This window comes from Cimex lectularius, unplaced genomic scaffold, assembly GCF_000648675.2.
Source record: "Cimex lectularius strain Harlan isolate CLEC.00 unplaced genomic scaffold, Clec_2.1 scaffold93, whole genome shotgun sequence".
NCBI lineage: Eukaryota > Metazoa > Arthropoda > Insecta > Hemiptera > Cimicidae > Cimex > Cimex lectularius.
In genome coordinates, this window is record NW_019392669.1 from 1259352 (window position 1) to 1278394 (window position 19043).

Here is a 19043-nt window from a genome sequence, read left to right on the forward strand (position 1 = left end):
AGAAAAGACATCGTAGGGGAGTGGTTGACATAAAAAGTCAGAATGGCGAACTAAGCCCATACGCGATCAATTATTAACCGTTATTTTATCAAATTTTGTTGAAAAGGTAGGGAGATATCGACGAAAAGACCTAAAAGTGGTTGTCCACATCCACATAAGAAGGCACCACTAGTCTGGTCACTACATGTCTGGTACCCCGATGGCTGAGAACCGAAGCATGGACTTAGACAAAAATTTGAAGATCATTAATCCTATAAGTAATCAATTATTAACCGTAATTTTATCAAATTTTGTTGAAAAGTTAGGGCGATATCGAAGAAAAGGCATCCTAATTGGTTGTCCACATAAGAAGACAGTGCTTTAAGTTTTGTACCCCGATGGCACAAGCACGGATTTTGATAAAAATTTGAAGATTGGTGAGATTATAAGCAATCAATTATTAACCGTAATTTGATCAAATATTGTTGAAAAGCTAGGGGAGATAGCGAAGAAAAAACATCCTAAGGGGGGTGTCCACGTCAGAAGGCAGGAATCAGGCTTAGGACCTGGTAGAAATCAACAGCACAAATTTTGACAAAACATCGTATATTGTGTTAGACTTGCTGAACAATTTATTTTCGTGATTTTATCAAATTCTGTTATACTTTTAGAGGAAATATCAAAGTTTTATTTTAGAACACGGTAGTAGACAGTACTAAACTTTTAGAACCAATATCAATATCAACCAGTACACATTTTGTATTAACTGACGATAGACGAAATATACAGCAAAGTTTTCATCAAATTTTGTTGATAAATAAAAGAGGAAAAGGGCAAAAATATGAATCCGTTGCCGACTCATAAAGCATACTTTTTGGGCCTCAGCAACTTGATCGTTTAATAATCCTATCAAGTTTAAAGCAAATAGGATTTGGAAGGTGAACTCGCTTATTTGGGAGTAGTGTTTCATTACATTAAATAATAACGCCAAAAAATTGAAAATTCTTCTCTTATTCTTTCATTAAAATAGGTTCAGGGGCAACGCTATCTGCAGAAAAACTAGCTAACAAGGATGTTTTCTTACCTCCCTTTTCTTTTCATTGTAGAATAGAATTTTATTCTGATACAATGTAATATAATCGTTGAAAATTGTTTTGTCTTGCGTCATGGGTTGTTGTCTAATCCACCCGTCTTTTCACTTTGTTTTTATTTCTTTTTTCTCTGTATTCTCGGCCGAACGGGCTTGAATTCAACGGGTTTCTTGTGGAGAGCGACTGGTTGAATTTTCTTTTCCAACAGTCTGCCCGAGGCCGTAGTTGTGGCCCCGGCAATTGTGCAAGTCAAGGACCCTCATCCTTCCTCTCTCGGCTCATGTGGGAGTGTTGACTGACGGGCTCCTCCATCACCGGTCCGTGGAGAAAATTTACAAATTCACAAGCGTCTCAAGTTCGAACCGCTTTCACAAAAGCAGGAAAACCAAGGAATCCAAGCTTAACATAAATGCACGTACTATTCTATAAAATAACTCATCCGTCCTTATGCGCATTCCACATGAAGAAAAATGTACTCCTGGACAAGAGTAAACCAACTACAAAAAAAACAACATATGTTTCAAAGCCCAACGCTAACTAAAATATATACATACAAGGGTTTACAAAATTAGTTTCAATCTCGCATTTAAAAAAATGCATATAATACGTTAATTAGTACTAGCGTATAGGGAAAACAATATAGATCTAAAAAAGCTTCCCTGTAATACACTCTTTTCGTAATCGGGGCAAGAATTCATTGAAAACTTTCTTTATTACTACACAAGATAAATAACAACGGCATGACATTTGTTGGTGTGGTGCACGGTTGCTTTTTATACAGGGTGTTTCGCTATGAGACTAGTCGTCCCTGGACGAAATGCCGGGAAATATTTAAAGGGGAAAGGTTAGATTATTTGTTTAGGTGATTTAATTCGCGAATTGCACTTTTTGGCTTTGCATGATGTCCAACTATGAACCCACGTTTCTCGTGGGGGGGGGGTTAATTACTGAAAACAGGTTGATTCTACCAACGATTTCAGTTTTTGTTAGAAAAAAAAATCCAATTTGAAAAGTCAAATTTCCGTGTAATAATAATAATTGCTTAATTAAAACAAAATTAAAACTCTTCGTTATTCTAGTTGACGTTGATCGACCTACGTAGTTTAAACTGATGTTGTATTAAAGAACAAAAGCATTATGGACATGGATCGCCCGATCCGTCTGCCAGAGGTCATTAGTTTACAAATATATATGCAGTTTAGAGAAGAAAGAGAGAATAATAGAAAAAAAGAGAGAAAAGAAAAATATACAAAAAAATAAAATACAAAAATACGAAGTATACCTATAACCATCCCTAAATTTCCGTGTCAATAGGGGCCTAAGAAAGCATCCTTGAACTTCTGGATTAGGGCAGGACCAACTAAGAAAATATAAACCACGTGGCAGTTAAGATAAGAAACAGGCCAAGATTCTAAAATTTAGGCAATAATTAAAACAAATATACTAAACGGAAGGTATCGACCACTTGGACATTAATTTGACGTATTATCAGTAGGTGGTCAAAGGAGAACATGAAAACAAAATCCCAAAATTGCCAAGCTTTCGACCCGGGCTAGATCTAGAAACTCGGGCCGAAAGCTTGGCAAATTTGGAATTTTGGGTTTAGGTTCTCCCTTATACTACGGATAATTCATCAAATTAACAAATATATTGATCAATAAAGAAAGACAAGAGAAACGACGTGAATGGAACAAAATAATGCTAAGAAAAAGGCAAATTTTTTCACAAAAAATGCAAGAATTAAAAAATTTATTAAGCAACAAGGAAAATACAAAGAAACAACGCGTAAGGACAGAAGAAGGGTAAGATTGTGAAGTCCACGTGTCTTTAGCTTTAGTGATAATTACGAATTTTCCTGCCCATTCACATCATTGTGAAGGTTCAATGTTTGGCATTTAAAATGGACAAAAAACTATTGACGGATCAGGATGACCAAAGATCAGCTATTTGTTAATTAATGAACAACACAGAGTTTTACTATACAGATAAATTATTTTATTAAAATAATGAGGGTATTTGCTTGCATAGCTGAACGTAGATACGGTTCAGTCAAGAAGTCGAAATAATAAAACGAGATAAAGCGGACCAAGATTATTTATCTAACAAGTCGATTTCTGTTGTTGTAAAATTGTTGACTTAAAGGGAGAATTTAGATAAAAACACATTTTAAGACTTAACAGTAGGACTGAACAGGGCGATGTTTAGCCCGAGGCCGGAAAGAAAATTTAATCTGCCTTCCGAAGAGGACGCATTTGGAGCCAGCCAAAGGAGCGAGGACATGCCCCCGGGTCCTGGATGAAATTGTGACTTGAGGAAAATTGCCGACTTCGCAGTCTTGGCGATTTGTTTTCGATCAATTTCGAGTTTCCGAGGCGGTTGGAAGCCCAGACGAGCCCCCCATTCCGGCCAAATGTTCTTCTCGAGGACGACGGGGCAAGGCGTAACGTGATCTTAACGACTGTCTTCTCATTAGGCTCCTCCGTCTTATTTCCACCAGCCTCGATTTCCTACCTAACATTACTGAATAAACGTTAATGCCCGGCATTTGCCAGCCCTAATCGACTCAACCCCCCCCCCCCGGGTATTTTATCACACAAATGTCTTCCTAATTCCTTTCAAAATGTGATAGCAGTCGATTCAATTTGCTTTTCCAGCCCGTCAGGGCATTCATCATCTCGAAAGGGAATCGCAAATCGCTGTACTACCCAATGTTAAAGGGAAAATTAAGTTCTTTTTATGCAGTAGTTTCAAGTTACATTGCTGACAACAGAAGATATTCTTCATTGCCCCTGACATCTAAAAAGAAAATGTAAAATACAAATCCACCCAACGCGATTCAGTCCCTTACTTTTCGCAACAAAGTCGTAAAGCTTGTCTGTTTTGAACAAAAGATCTTGAATTTTGAATATTCTCTCCTAAACAAGTTGGAAACACTTCTGTCATCCACGTACCGGTTGTAAAGGAAGAAAATCTTCAGCGATATAATCGGCGACTTTCATCTGCCCTTTTGAACGGGGGGCCCAGACGTTCACGGCCGTTCTGCGTCGAGATAGGATCGGAGGACGACTCAGCAGAAATACAAAATCCATCGGTGCACTCCTCGGTTTTTTTGGTATGTCTACGGCGGTGGAAGTTTAATTGGGAGGACTTGACGTAATTACCGAGAAAGAAGGAAAACTCTGGAATGGGAAAGGGTGAGGTCCTTTTGTCGCTAATCCTTTTAGGGAGAGGAGAAAGTCCCATTCTCTTCAGATATTTCTTCACTTTCTGGACGTTCGAAAACCGTAATTGTTTAATAAGGAGTTAACTGCCATAGCCGTTCTCTATTAATCAGCCGGGTTAAGGGCTGAAATACCAATTAGAACCAAACTTTCCACTAGATTCAAAACTTTCATAGTTTTGTACGGAAATGAACAATAAATTCGATAAAAAGAGCAATAAGAGTGTTTAATGCTCTATTTCTCAAAACAACAACTCCCTTAATCATTAAAGAGAAATGTAAAGGTTTATCAACTGCAAATAGATCCGATCCAATGATGTAATGACGACAAAAATTACCAAATCCATCATGCACTCAAAATAGATCCATCCCTAACCATCATGCACTCAAAATAAATTGTTACTATGGATGCGAATTCTGGCGAAATTTTGTTCTGACGAATACGTCCGAAATTCTCTTAAGAACAAGGTGGTTACGTTGTGCGCGTTTGCTGAGAGTCAGTACGTTTCTGCGTCCCAGCAAAACGGACGAACTTAATGAAGTTTTTTCTTGAAAGTCCGTTGATTAAGTTATTGTTGATAGCTGGAAGAAAAACGGGGCATATTAACCATTTATTTTCCACAGGAGACGAGGAACTAATTGCTAGTCCCTTAAAAAATTGTTTAGCGGTCATAATTGACCATATGAATTGAAATTTGAAAAATGGCAAAAACAGATAAAATTCGAATGGTTGTAGATTAAGTTGAGTTGGTGTCCGAGGGGATCGAAGTCATGATAGCCTCAAGTGATTAGAGGAGCAGCATATCGAGCCGAAGTTTGTGGGTTCGAATCCAGCTCGTTACATTAATTTTTCGTCTCAACCAAAAACCTCAGATAAAAAGAATTATTCATTAGAATAATTAATATGGTTAATTATGACCACTAACCAAATGTGGCTTATTGGTGTATTCTTGATAAACTTTCTCCCACTTTGGCCGAGAATATCTCTATTGTATTTTTTGTTGTTCGTGTCCAGAAACACTGATTCTCAAAAACAAAACTAATCAGTCTATCTATATCCACGGTGAAATACCCTTAAAGCCTTAAACAATTGCTAGAACTGACACACTCAAACTGGTCAGGGGTCCTCCGGGTGCAAAACATCATCACATCGTGAAGACCGTCTGATAGACCTGAGAATGGAAACATTTCAATTGCCCAATCCATCACGTACTAAAGATTACCTCCCCTAGCGAATCTATCAGGACGTGAAGACCGCCTGGTACACCAAGTACTGAGGTGGAGGAGATTGTCCACTCCATCAAGCGGTTAAAACACCTGATCCATCACTCCGTGAAGATTGTCTAGTATGCCAAGTATTGAGAATGAGCACGCTTAAGCTTCGCCCAATCGACCATTTATTGAAATGACCAGAACTAGATCCATCACGCCTTGGTATCCCATGTAGTGATGAGTACAAGCTTCAACACTGCCCAAACACCAAGCACTTAATTTAGTGAAGATTGTCTAGTTCGCCAAGTATTGAGAATGGACACGTTTCAGGTTTTCCCAATTCATCATGGACTGAAAATTATCACCATTATAGTTGCATCACGCCGTGAAGATTGTCTGGTACACCAACTACTGAAGACGTACAAACATGTATTGAAGCTGGCCATAAATGGATTAGTCCATCAATTTACCTAAGTAGTGATGGGCTTAAAGATTGTCCAATCAATCATGTACTTAATCTACCCAAATCTAGTTAAAACACTTGAATCATCACGCGCTAGATTGTCTAGCATGTCAAGTGACGAGAATGGACAAGATTCAACATTGCTCAATCTAGGAAGAAAGATCGGTTTGATCCATCAGTTTTTCAAGCTCTATCATGTACTGAACGTGAACAAATCAAACCATAAAATGGCCATACATGAAGATTGCCCAAACCTGCATGCACTCAATCTGGCCAGACCCGTGACGTCGTGAAGATTTTATGGTACACACCAAGTGCCGAGGATAGATGCGTGTAAGAATTGCTCAATCCATCATGTACTGAGGTCGTCCAAATCAACCTAAAACAGTCTGATCTATCACGCACTCGGAAACTTGTTTAGGGTCTATCTTGTGAGAAAGAAGACAGGCCTATTTTGAAGATATTATACAAGACCATTGCGCATTTACGAAACTGGCCGGTATGGAAATTAAAAGTATATACAATCAACACCCCCAAAAAAAGAAAAAAATTGACAGCTCACAACTTGCATATCGACCGAGGATAATTTCTAGGAAGTCACAATCCCCGAAAGCGCGAGTGATGGGCTGGGCGGTCGGAGATCTCGGCGGTTATATTTTCGAAATGAGACAAAAGACGAGAGCGAAATTGGAAGGGGGAAGCTGAACCTGTCTTCCGGTAACGGAAGATGTTCACTTTCATTGCCCATTTACCCAGTATCCCCTTCCCTAGTCCGGAGGCCCATTCAGACATTAAAACACCACTACTTATCCAATTAAAAGGATACATTTTAATCCCAGTAATTTCCGTTTCTAAATGTGGAACGGACGGCGATTTTCAATTATTGAATCATCGCTTCTCGCTTCCTAAGCCTTCATTCACGACCACAGCTGATCCCCACTGGAATTTATAAACTTTTGTCTTTCTTTGCAATCATTAATACGTTTTTTATAGACTTACTGTGTTCAATATCACAAACACATTATCGTATTTAAGTACCAGTCATCAATATTTGGACTTTGGAAGATATAAAACAGACAGGGCTCGTGGAAAATCTAGATGCTCAACGTATGGACGCGATTAGGATCGAGGTGTGCGCAGACGGTATTTTTATGTTCATCGGGTGGGCTCTCTTTGAGACATTGACTTGCAATGACACAAAACGATATGAACTGTCTTGTACTGGCCTATTTGGTATCGCGAAATCTTAAGGTCGATTCAAACGCATCAGTGACGTGACAGTGCCGTGACCGGCATTTTGTTTCACCGGTGGGCTTGAAAATATTCTTCTCGGAAACTGACTGTTCACATTCGCCCGGAGCGCGACCGCGGCCGTGCAAACAGTGCTGCCGTTGTCACCGGTCCGTGATCGTCTGATTGTTGCGATATTTTAGTTTTCACGGCCGTAAAACATGAACGACGAAAAACCCGTTGAGTTAGTGCGAATCATTTGTGTTCTTTGATCAGGCAAATTCAAAATATATGGACTCAGACTTCAAGAATCTTTCTGGAGGAAAAAGGAAAAAATGGGCATTTGATAACCCCAAGAGAGATAGTGTTCGACTTTAATTCCTCGAATCCACTTGGGAAGTAACGTAATTATACATGCGTATATCGTATTTCTTATATGTTAACAAGTTTAAGACTTAAGTTATATAGCAAGCAAAATTTTGCTCCATCGTACACTAATTGTTTGTAAAGTGTAGCAAATTCCCCTTCTTACCCCTCTCTTGGTCCATGCTTGATGGACGTACTTCCGTTTTCTCGCTTGTAGTTGATTTTCTTTATCGAAATCAGTACGAAAATCAAAAGTTATCATCTGAAAACATTGCCATTTTGGCCACTCAAAATCATCTGAAAGGCACGGATGAAATACTGATCAGGGAATAGAAAGCTCTGTACGGTCACAGTGGCCGTCACGGCACTGTCACGTCACTGATGTGTGTAAATCTACCTTTAATCGTTGCTTATGAAAGCTTTTGTGTACAATACAGTCTGGCAGTTGAGTTAATTCTCCTCTTGGGCTTCTTTAGGCTGTTAAAGAGTTGTAGAGTTTCAAGGGAATATCAGCGAAAGAGGCCGGGAGCGAAATTAAACAAAAAAAAATCCTTAGAAAAGTTCAAAACCTTTCAGGGGATTCCGTCCCGTTGAAAAGAGGGGAAGAAAAAAGGCGTCCTTTAAGTGAACAGTCACGACTGCCCGAGTCGGTAAAAGGTTTCCCCTGTCGGGGAATGGAGTCCTGTCCTCCGGAGATAAAGGGGAAACGGGCCAGGTGGAGAGTGACAGCCTTTTGAAAGGGCTCTGCCCCCGGCCCGGACGCCGCGCGTCCCCCGCGAGAATCAAGTTAAATGAAGATTCGACTTACCGACGGCGGGTGACATAGACCTGGATCCTGATGAGCCCGTCGGAGAAGGGGTCGGCCTCATCCCCTGGGAGTTGGGTGTCCCGGGGGCCGGGCCCCCACTCGAACTGTCATTGCTGTTCTGCCCTGTCAGGTCCTGTAACACGAAAAAAACATTTAGAATTCAAAATTACACTGTTCGATTATTAAACAAACAAAAAATTCTTGCTTTAAGAAGCAAGGCAAACCATAGAAAAATCTTCCCTGAGGATTCCCCCCCAAGATAATTTTCATTTACCAATAAATATTTTTTTTTAAAGACAAACTATAAAGCTTACTTGCTTTATTTTAGAACTCTTCAACCAATTTGATTTTATTAAAAAACATGAAATGCCTTATTTCGAGTTTCATATAAATTTCAATATCATGATGAAGTAAACATTATATATGGTAAAAGACATAAATGTGATCTCAACGACGAAATTGGTTTAATATCACTTTTTAAAATTAAAATTATACGTAATTAACCGAGTTAAACTAATTGCTATAGACTAAGAAGAGAGCAAAAAGGTGAAATGAATCAGGGTAACATAAAACAGTAATTAATTAAAAGAATTTCCTCCATATTCTTGCTCAATTAAGTTTTTTTAGTACAATCTAAAATTTAAAAAAATCCTCTTTGCCATAAAAGAGAAAGAGAAATTTCAGTTATTAACCATACTTAAAATTCGTAACCACTTTAACGTGCCTGACCTGGGAAAATACAGCGAGAACTGGCGGACCAGGACTTCGTGTTTTGACCAACAACTCCAATAACATTAATAATAAAAACGGATGTTTATTAATTAAAATGATCCCTCGTAAATAACGCCCTTATCTTCGACATCCATAATTTCAGAATGTTTAAACATACAAACATAAAAAAACATTTCAACGATAACAACTGACTCACGAACAACTTTGGCTGTAAAATATATCTTTGTCACTTCGTTAAATGCAATTGTCTTGGCGTCATATTCTTTCTTTCGACCCACTTCACGCTCATAAAATCGTCTTTGCCGTGAAATCATTTTTTTTTAATCTTTACCTGCCCGCAATTGTCTTTGTCAAGATATTTTTATTTCACCTACCACTCGACAGAGTTGCATTATTATCTCTTTTCTGTCCTACCCCCTCGCATTTGATTTTGTAATAAATTTTATAATAAATCAATCACGCGATCCTGATAATATTTGTTTTTTAATTTCTTCTTTTCAACAATTGTCTTTATACTAATACATATTTTTTTATTTCCCGCCCACGATACAATTGTCTTAACCGTAAAATCATACTTTCGGTCCCCCTCTCCTAGCTATTGTCTTTGTTATGATGATTTTTGTATCACTTACGAGTCGATGATTTTTCTGCAAAACCTTTCTTTTTGTCCCATCACCTCTACTACCTCATCGTAATCAATCTACTACCTCGTCGTGATAATTTATGTATTGTATCCATCACTGACCGCCTTTTCTATAACATTTTGAATTTCCCCACCTCATTGTTGTTTTTACCGTGAAATTATCCTCTTTGCCTCCCGGCAATTACCTTTGTCTTAACATTTTTTGCCACCCCCGCCACATTGTTGTTTTAACCGTAAGATTATTCTTTTTCCCCTCCAAATTGTCTTTGTCTTAATTTTTTTTAAATTCCCCGCCGATAACAATATTCTCTTAACAGTAATATCATCCTTTCTAACCCCTTCTCGCTATATCTTTGTCGTAATAACTTTATTTCTCCTAACTCCCGATTAGGTGATGTATTTTTGCAGATCACGTGCCACGCAGTTATTGCAGATTAAAGGACCTTTCTTTCTGATTAACTATGTAGGTACAGTTTTGTTTATTTTAATGAACAGGCAATTTCCCTTAATTGTTCTTTTTCCCTATACACAAGGGAAGGGTACAAGGGAAAAGGGAGTAAAAAAACAAAAAAACAAACATGCATTTAATAATAACGTAAGTGGACCGCGGTAGCCGAATGGTCAGCGTGATGGAATCTCGACTCTCGACCCCGCGGTCATGGGTTCGATTCCCACCGTCGCCCCTGGCCCTTTTTTCACGCAACCCAAATTTTGTCTTAACCGTAAAATCATTCTTTCTGTCCCCTCTCCTAGCAATTGTCTTTGTTATGATGATTTTTGTATCACCTATTAGTCGATTAGTTCTGCAAAACCTTTCTTTTTGTCGTATCACCTTGCAATAAAGTTAAAAAAATTCCCTACCAACTCGTAGTCTTTGTAGTAATATCGTTTTATACACCCAACCCTGCTGTTTTAACCGTAAAATTATTCTTTCCCCCATCCAAATTGTTTTTGTCGTAATATCTTTTTTTAATTCTTCGCCCATGACAATTGACGATATTGTCGTAACCGTAATATCACCCTTTCTGTCCCACTCCTCGCTATATCTTTGTCGCAGTAACATTATTTCTCCTAAATCGCGATTAGGTGATGATTTCAGATCCCGTACCACACGGGGACGTATTGTCCACGGTTTCCTGGACCATTCTTTCTGATTAACTATGTAGTACCGTTTTTGTATTTTGATAAACAGGCAATTTCCGATCATATTGTTGGTTCCCTATGCACAATTTCGACGGGGTACAAGGAAAAAATGGAGTGAGAAAAAATTAATAATACTGCAGTAGTCGAATGGTCAGCGTGACTCTAGACTCTTAGACCCCGCGGTCGCGGGTTCGATTCCCACCGTCGCCCCTGGCCCTTTTTTCACGCAACCCTTCCCCTCCCACGAAAAAAAAAAAACGCATCGCGTATGAGATATAACGTTCCTTGGGTAATATACAAAGTTCATAAGGACATTAAAAAAATAGAAATTTTACTGTATTTGTAGCAGTTAATGACAGATATAAAAACGATAATCTGCGATTTATGCCGTATTTTATCCGCTAGGATTTAAACAAGATTTAAAAACCAAACAAAAAGGGTGCAGAGTAAGCAAATATCCAAATCACACATATGCGGGTAACTTTCTTAGATTAAATGAATGTGGACATTTCAAACGCAAATCAAATTGTGCAAGAAATATTCTTTCAGACAAAAAAAAATTCAGTTATACACTGTTATATACACAGTTATATACATATCGGCTTGACTAGAGCCGATTTACTTTGATAATTCTAACAAGTAAACATGTCTTATTATTAATTGAACTCTTTTTCTATCTTTTTCGCATTTATTATATATGTGACACCTTTTTTAAAAAGAATAATACAAGTTTTAAACGATTCAATCGAGTCCGGTCCGTTTGGTCTCGCTGTGTTGCCTTGTTCACGACTTATGAAACGCTGATGACGTGTTCAAATCGCGTATTATCTCCTGGGATATTTTATTAATTTCGAAGCAATAATTTTGTTAAAATAGTGCGGATTTTTGTGAAATGTTGTTGTATGATGGTATACGTGCCTGGGGAGCACAAACCCCGCTTCCTAGTATCCTCATTACCATACCATACCGTGATGGTGTAAAAAGTAGTTATGAAAAAATGATATTATTTTTTAACATTGAGGTATGAAATTTTAGATTTCAGTAACCCCAAGCTTGATTTAATATTGGGATAAATGGTTTTCATCAAATTGGAATTCCATTTGAACTCAAGTCGGCCTGAGGAAAATTCCGTGCGTGCCCGGCCGTCATGCGGGTTTAGCGTTTTCCCCTTCGCCCCTTGTTCAAAAAAACAAAAACAAAAAACCACCCTGGGGGGGTTTTTCACGGTGGATTTTTTCTCTCTAATTTTTCGAAAAAAAAAAGATAGAAAAAAGGCCAGGACGTGCCGAGGCGCGAGGCAAATTGCACTCCTTATGCAGATAGAACGGAACGGCAGGGCATGGAAGGGAAGAGAAGAGAAGGAGCCCGGGCCCCGTTGCCAAACCGCCCCGGCGATAACGGCAACGTCGGCAGAGGTTGCCGGTTCTACCCGTTACCGCCCCACGGCCTCAACAGCCTTTTCCTCCGCTCGACGTCCAACTCGATTTTCACCATTTTCACCCGGGGGCATTTTTCGACAGGGCGAGACGCGGCGGACCCGAATCACCACGTACACTTCGGACTTGGGCCCGACGATTGATCCTCCTTAAAAAAAAAAGAATAAATAAATTCTCTGGAAGCATTCCAAACAGAATCCCTCTCCTTTTTTATTTTATTTTCATATAAACTATAATAAACACGTTTTTGAATCAATCCATGACCTTAAGACACCCTATGCCGAGTTTTGCCTTTCCAAATGAACCAAATAATCTGGATCAGTTTATTACCACCGGGACCAAAATCAATAAGAGTAGATCCGCATAAATAACAAAAAACTGCCTAAGTACGTCTATCAAAATTTCAAAAAACATAAAAAACAGGCTCATTTGACTGGTCCGCCTATTCTCGCTCTTTTACATTCACCCGGTCGTGTTTTGGCTTCACGCCATCTTCAGTGATGAACTGTGCCCACCCATTTCAAAAAGCCAAGTGTTGCTTCGTTCGCGAATGGATGGAATGATTGACAATGATGAAAAATGAGAATAGACGGAAGCCCATTCAATTGATCGCACTATCCATCAGTTCAACGTGTTCACGCACCCGCAGACCAACCACTAATACCGATATTATTTCACTCGTTCCCATTTTCAAAAAAAAAAAAAAAAAAAAAGAAGAAGAAAAAAAAAAAGAAGAAGAAAAAAAAAGCTCGCAAAATTTATTATATTTGAGCTTAAGGTAAGAATGCTCTCCTAAAAAAAGGACTGTCTAAATTTTAAGATAATACTTTCAAGTGGAAACAACTGTGAGGATCGTTCCTTTGGTTTAAAAAAGCTTCTTAAATAAATATTGGATTCCATTATATGGCCTGTGAGTTATTAAAATATTCAGTTTGATCCTAAAATGATATTTTATAGATTTGAAGTGAACACAGCGAGTCTTAGCGACCGAGCTGCACCAGGGGGAGTTGATTTTTGTATACTAATCTGCTGTTGGCTTTGACGAGATTTTAAATTATGAAGCATCAAATTTTATTTTTCAAATCAAATCAGCATTTACCAACTTAAGGAAACCAAATTCAACTTTCATTCATAGGAATAATTGTCAGCGTTAGTTTTATTGCTGGCGTGGAAATGTCAATTATATCAGATTTCCATGTTGTAGGTAATTTTTCCCAGCCAAAGTAAAAATCACGTGCTACAGCATATATTAATTTAATTGTACAATTGAAACAATCTAAGTTACCTCATTATTTTTACATATTAGGCTGAAAAACTTCGTAAAATATTGAAACATGAGATAATTAGGAATTATTTATTATTTTATTTTAACTTTATTTAAATATTTTATTTTTTTATGCGAAGTATTCAACATTTGTTGCGCATTTGAAGAAAATAGCAAGACCAAGGAGGCCAGGGAGATATTTTCGTTCAAGTAATTCACAAATAGTCTTCTTTTCCTTTATGACTACACAAATTGTGCCCGTGATAGTGAAAAATGGGGAAAACGGATTTCTTCATTTTTTTAAAGTTGAAAATTGTATCAGGGTTTAAAACTCAGAACGAAAATAGAAGACGGCTAAAAAGATACTTATTCCTTTTTCAATTTTAGAAATTATGGAATCTATATGTGCTATTTTCTAGAAGAGAAATAGGGTTTATGTAAACATCCAAATCGTTATTTGCCCAATATCGAAAGATCCAGGCATACTAATATTTTTAAATGAAAAATTTATTAAGAAAACAAAAGGGCTGTGTATTTAGGATATTGTATAGGAGATACAGAATTCAACCATCTACGTTTTCTTAGTATCTGTGTTCGCTTCCATTTCATTTGACCGGTTCTGCCTAATCTGGTTGTTTAAATTCTCTCCCAAGTTTTTTGAAAATGAAAAGGGGAAATTTTTTTTTTTATATTTTCCACTTTGGAACATTTGTTTTTTTCGTTCTCGCCGTCTGATGATTGCGTGCGTTGGAGAACGTTATTTTCCCATGTGCCCCATGAGGCGCACTCCCGCTGCGGCCCTGGTGGGGAGTTGCCCCTCCTTCCGACCACCACGGACGAAACGCTTCTTCCAACTCCTCGTATTACTCCGAGGAGAGAGTCAATTTTGGACTCCATTTGGCCGTTTTTTAAATCGGCGAAACGAGCCAAAAGCCTGGGTTGAAAGACAAACCGTATAAAAGGAACTGCAAAAACGCCCACATTTCGTGACATCGCCTATTGCACAACTCCTACTAAAATACATGATATTTACCATTCGAGAACTAAGCTCAAAACAATAGAGTAACAAGCAAAAATAAAATGACTAGTGCCTACTACAAAAAATTGCTTCTGGATGGAGTATTACTACCAATCGACTATTGACTATAGAGCACGATGAATAAAACCGCTGCATTGACTATATTCCAAACATCACATCAATGAAATGTGTTCTATTGAAAAATTATTGCCCACTGTTACAAGAAATTCGTTCTGAATTGACTAATTATAGTATATACCAATAAGACCTAACTAATACAATTGTGACTAACTATTACTACAAAGAACCCATCCTGAATTGACTGTAACTAAATAGAATCCTTCTTGAAGTGACAATGTGACTACTACAAAGAACCCATCCTGAATTGACTGTAGCTAAAAAGAATCTTTCTTGAAGTGACTATGTTGCTACCTCAAAGAACCCATTCTGAATTGACTAGTACTTAAAAAATCTTGAAGTGACTATTACGACAAACAACCAAACCTTCCAGAATTGACTGTAACTAAAATGAATCCTTCTTGAAGTGACCATATAACTACTACAAAGAACCCATTCCTGAATTGACTATTACTGCAAAGAACACTTTCTTAGATTAACAGAACTACTAATAGTAAGGGTATTGTACTGTACACTCCCTAAACTGACCAATCAAAGAACACTTCTTGAATTGACCAATACTACAAAAATTACCCTTACTGAATTGACTATACTGCCAAAGAACACTTCCTGAATTGACTATTACTACAAAGAACACATTCTTAACTGACTATTTCTACCAAAGAAAACTTCCTGAATTGGCCCACTACAAAAATTGCCCTTACTGAAGTGACTACTACTGCCAAAGAACACTTCCTGAAATTACTAATACTGTTTTCAATGTTAGAAATATTACCACTTTTTCACTTAATACTCTGGATCAAGGTATGATCTTGAAGAAGAAGAAAGCAAATTTAGTTGCTAATGCCAAGCTTTCGACCTGTTTTAAGGTCATTATCAGGGAAAATGAAGAAACTTTTTTTTTACAGGCGATCTCAAATTACCTTAAAGACCGATTCAGTCCCAACATTGCCAAGGACTGTAATAGTGATCAGTCCTATTACTATAACTACAAAGAACACATTCTTAACTGACTATTACTAGCGAAGAATTACTTCCTGAAATGATACTATTACGTAATATTTGCTAAAATGACTGTTATTATCAAAGAACTTCATTAGAATAGACTATTGCTATTACTATCGTCAAAAACCTAACCAGCACTATTGCTGCTATTTAAATAAATGATTTGTAATTGATAGTTACCGAATGGATGATAAATACCATCATCCTCTACAGTGCAAATTGAAGTCTGGGAAGATGTTGAAAAAGCATGCTTTCGGCGAGAACACACTGACAAGGATGACATAAAGCTATGGTCGCAACTACTCTGAATGGTTAGGACTACCGAAATCCCAAGAGTCATGTCGATTGGAAGAACCTAGATAATACCAGCCATGATAAGGCTGACAGGCTTGATATAGTTTAGACGGTTGCAGTGAGTTTCAACGGATGAAATAGGCTGTTATAGTGTACACGGGGCGCGTTGTTTATCTAAGTGAATTGAAGGATGTACGAACTGTTCATGCGATGCTTGATGGGGACTAGACTGTTCAACGGAAGAGTTGCGCACATGCGGTCTCTCAATATGTGGGTCCATTGTAACATTCTGCCGAAAATTGTTATGCCATTCTTTCATGGCGTTCCATCAAAGCTAGGATAAAGGCATTGCAAGCCTTTGGAGAAAGGTGTTACAGGCAATTGAGGCTTTATTTGTTATTCCTCAAGAGGCAAAACCAAAAGAACAAACAATCTCTGATCGTCTGATGTCTGATCGTCCGGAAAGGAGAAAAGGTGTGCTCGGGCCAAAAGCCGGGGGGAATAAATTGAGAGACGGAGTGGCGCCGCGTTAAGGGAAAAATAATCGCCGGCCTCGATAAACAAACATTGAAGATGAGGGGGAGAGGGGCCACGTTTCGAAACCGAAGCCCCTTTCTACTGACGGGTGAATGGACGTGAAATGCTGCCGACGTCGGGACCGGGATCGATTTAAATACGGAGGTCATAGGCAATAATTGATGACACTGCCGCCGGGGCCGGTCGATCATCCGAATTGGCACAAAAGGATAGAACTACGAGATAAAAGACAGCTTTGAAATAAAACGAGCCGTCCCTTATGTAATTCTCAAAAGTCTCATGCCGCCAAATTAACGTAATTATGAGACGCAGGTCCGCCTGATCTCCCTGTTGGGCATGAGACGACGCCATCTTCTCATTGGATCCTTAGAGACGGATTGGTGATCAGTGATCAATAACGATGTAGTTTTCAAAAAGAATTGGAGGAGTATATTTGGCATGCCCTAAAACACAGCTCATAAAAAAAATAATAATAAATAAAAAATAAAAAACCGACCACCTGGTTTTTGCACGAAAAAAGTGGCCAAATTTTGAAATGCATATTTTCTCAGCCTTTTTAAGTCACAGACAACTCAGTCTAGATAAAGATGCCTTTTTTTAAAATGTTTTCCTAGCTTTAGTCGTTCATGAGTAAATTCAAAAATTCGGGAACATGTTAATTTATGCACTTTTTACTTAAAATTGAGCTGTGGAGCCTGGAAATCGTCCTGGAGCGGCGTCCTATTGCAATTGATAGACAATTTTATAAGCTTTCAATTGGACACCTTCCACTTTGCCCGATTTTTACATCAACTTATTATTTCAATACGTTATTCGAAGCCAAACTGCCACAACACCTGTGAAATCGGAAAGAAGAGTTGAATTTCCGTAATAAGGTAAAGAAGTATTTATCGACAGCAGAAGCATTCCGCATCGCAAAAGGTCTTAGTAAGAAAATGTAAGGATTGTTGCTTCCTTGATCACTTTTTGAAATCATTGTTTTGAAAAAGTGCTCGGATCAAAAGTCGCATAGCGTAAAATTTGCGAAAACACGCCGGTTCAAAATTTAAATTTAATTTAATTAATTTAAAAAGTACGTTTTTTTGCCCAAATTTGCGAATAACTCGAAAACGGTTGAGAAATCGTGCAAAATGGAAATGCTTATTACAATTTCCTTTCCATTGCTACAGGGCGCCGCACCAGATTTCCTGGCTCTACACCTTAATTTGAAGTTTGCGTAAAAAGGGCAAAATTTAACGTGTACCCCAATTTTTGAACTGATGAATGATTGACGCTGCGAAACCATTTAAAAAAGCCGTCTTGTTCAGCGTAAAATTTTCTAAAAAATGAGACTTAGAGCAGGACTTAAAAGGCTGAGAAAACATGGATTTACAAAGTTGGCCATTTTTTCGTGCTAAACAAGGTGGTCGGTTTTTTCTTTTGATGGACAGTATTTATTGATCATTAAAATCAAAAGTTTTGGAATAACTTAGATCAGTTTTTTCATTGTTGATTTTTTTAAAAAGAAAACTGTAGCTTAAAAGCCTTACTAGGAATTTTGTCGTTAACAAGGCTAATATTAAAATAAAAACTGTTAACGATTACCAGATAGAAGGCAAGATGATTAGTGGCAATAAAATAGAAATTATCACGAATCTGTTTATGGAACAAATGAATTAAAAACTCCGACTACGTAACGAGCATCAGGAAAAAATGAAATTTAACTGGAGATTCGTTGAAAGGCCTCGTTCTGCAAATTCTGGGATAGGAACACCCTTTGTATATTTATCAGCATTTTCGATAACCGACCTCAAGTGTCATGGACAAACTGTTGAGTCACATGGAGAGAAAAAAACAACTTTCGGCGACACCCCTTTGGGTTATCAGATATCCCGATTTCTGAGACCAGTTTTCTTAAACAGAACACGCCGTTTTATTAAGTGACGCCGATCATGTCCTTTTCCAGGTGAACTTATCCAGTCTCGGCCAACTTTTGACCAGTCCGACTGGATCGGCAGTTTCTTCCGTTTTCGCCACCAATTAAAGACAATGGTGTTTAATTTTATACATTTCAATAAATGATGATTGTACAGTAGCTGTTAATTTAAAGAGAAAATTTAAACAACAGACTGTTAAATAAAGCATTTTTTCCTAATTTAAATTCCTCATTTTCTTTTAACCCCGTGCGGCTAATTTCCCGATGAGCTTAATTTTTTTTAACTTCCACTTTCGTTTTATATCTATCTTTCACTTAAGCAATTTTTTTAAACTTGTGCTGAATCTTGTTTCACACTTCACCAACTCCAGCTGTAAAAGGTTTTGAGGGTTATCGGATTGTTTGAAATATCGTTAATTAATTTTGCCCTTTTCTTTCAAGTAAATAGTTTGATGAAAGGGTTACTCTTCAATTGACTATTACGACAAAATAAGTACTAACTGTTCCTGTACCGTATATTCCTATTTCCCATAAAATAAATACTATATG

The 19043-nt window shown here is 37.9% G+C and overlaps 1 protein-coding gene across 4 annotated transcripts in view; it reads right to left on the reverse strand.

Moving 5' to 3' along the window:
- The window catches only part of LOC106672101 (trithorax group protein osa), a 198004-nt gene that overhangs the window by 22939 nt on the left and 156022 nt on the right, over positions 1-19043 (reverse strand). For all 4 annotated transcript variants that reach the window (XM_014403246.2, XM_014403244.2, XM_014403247.2 and 1 more), the window contains exon 5: positions 8370-8502. In XM_014403246.2, coding sequence (XP_014258732.1) covers positions 8370-8502 — 133 coding nt within the window. The remainder of the gene's footprint in view (positions 1-8369; positions 8503-19043) is intronic.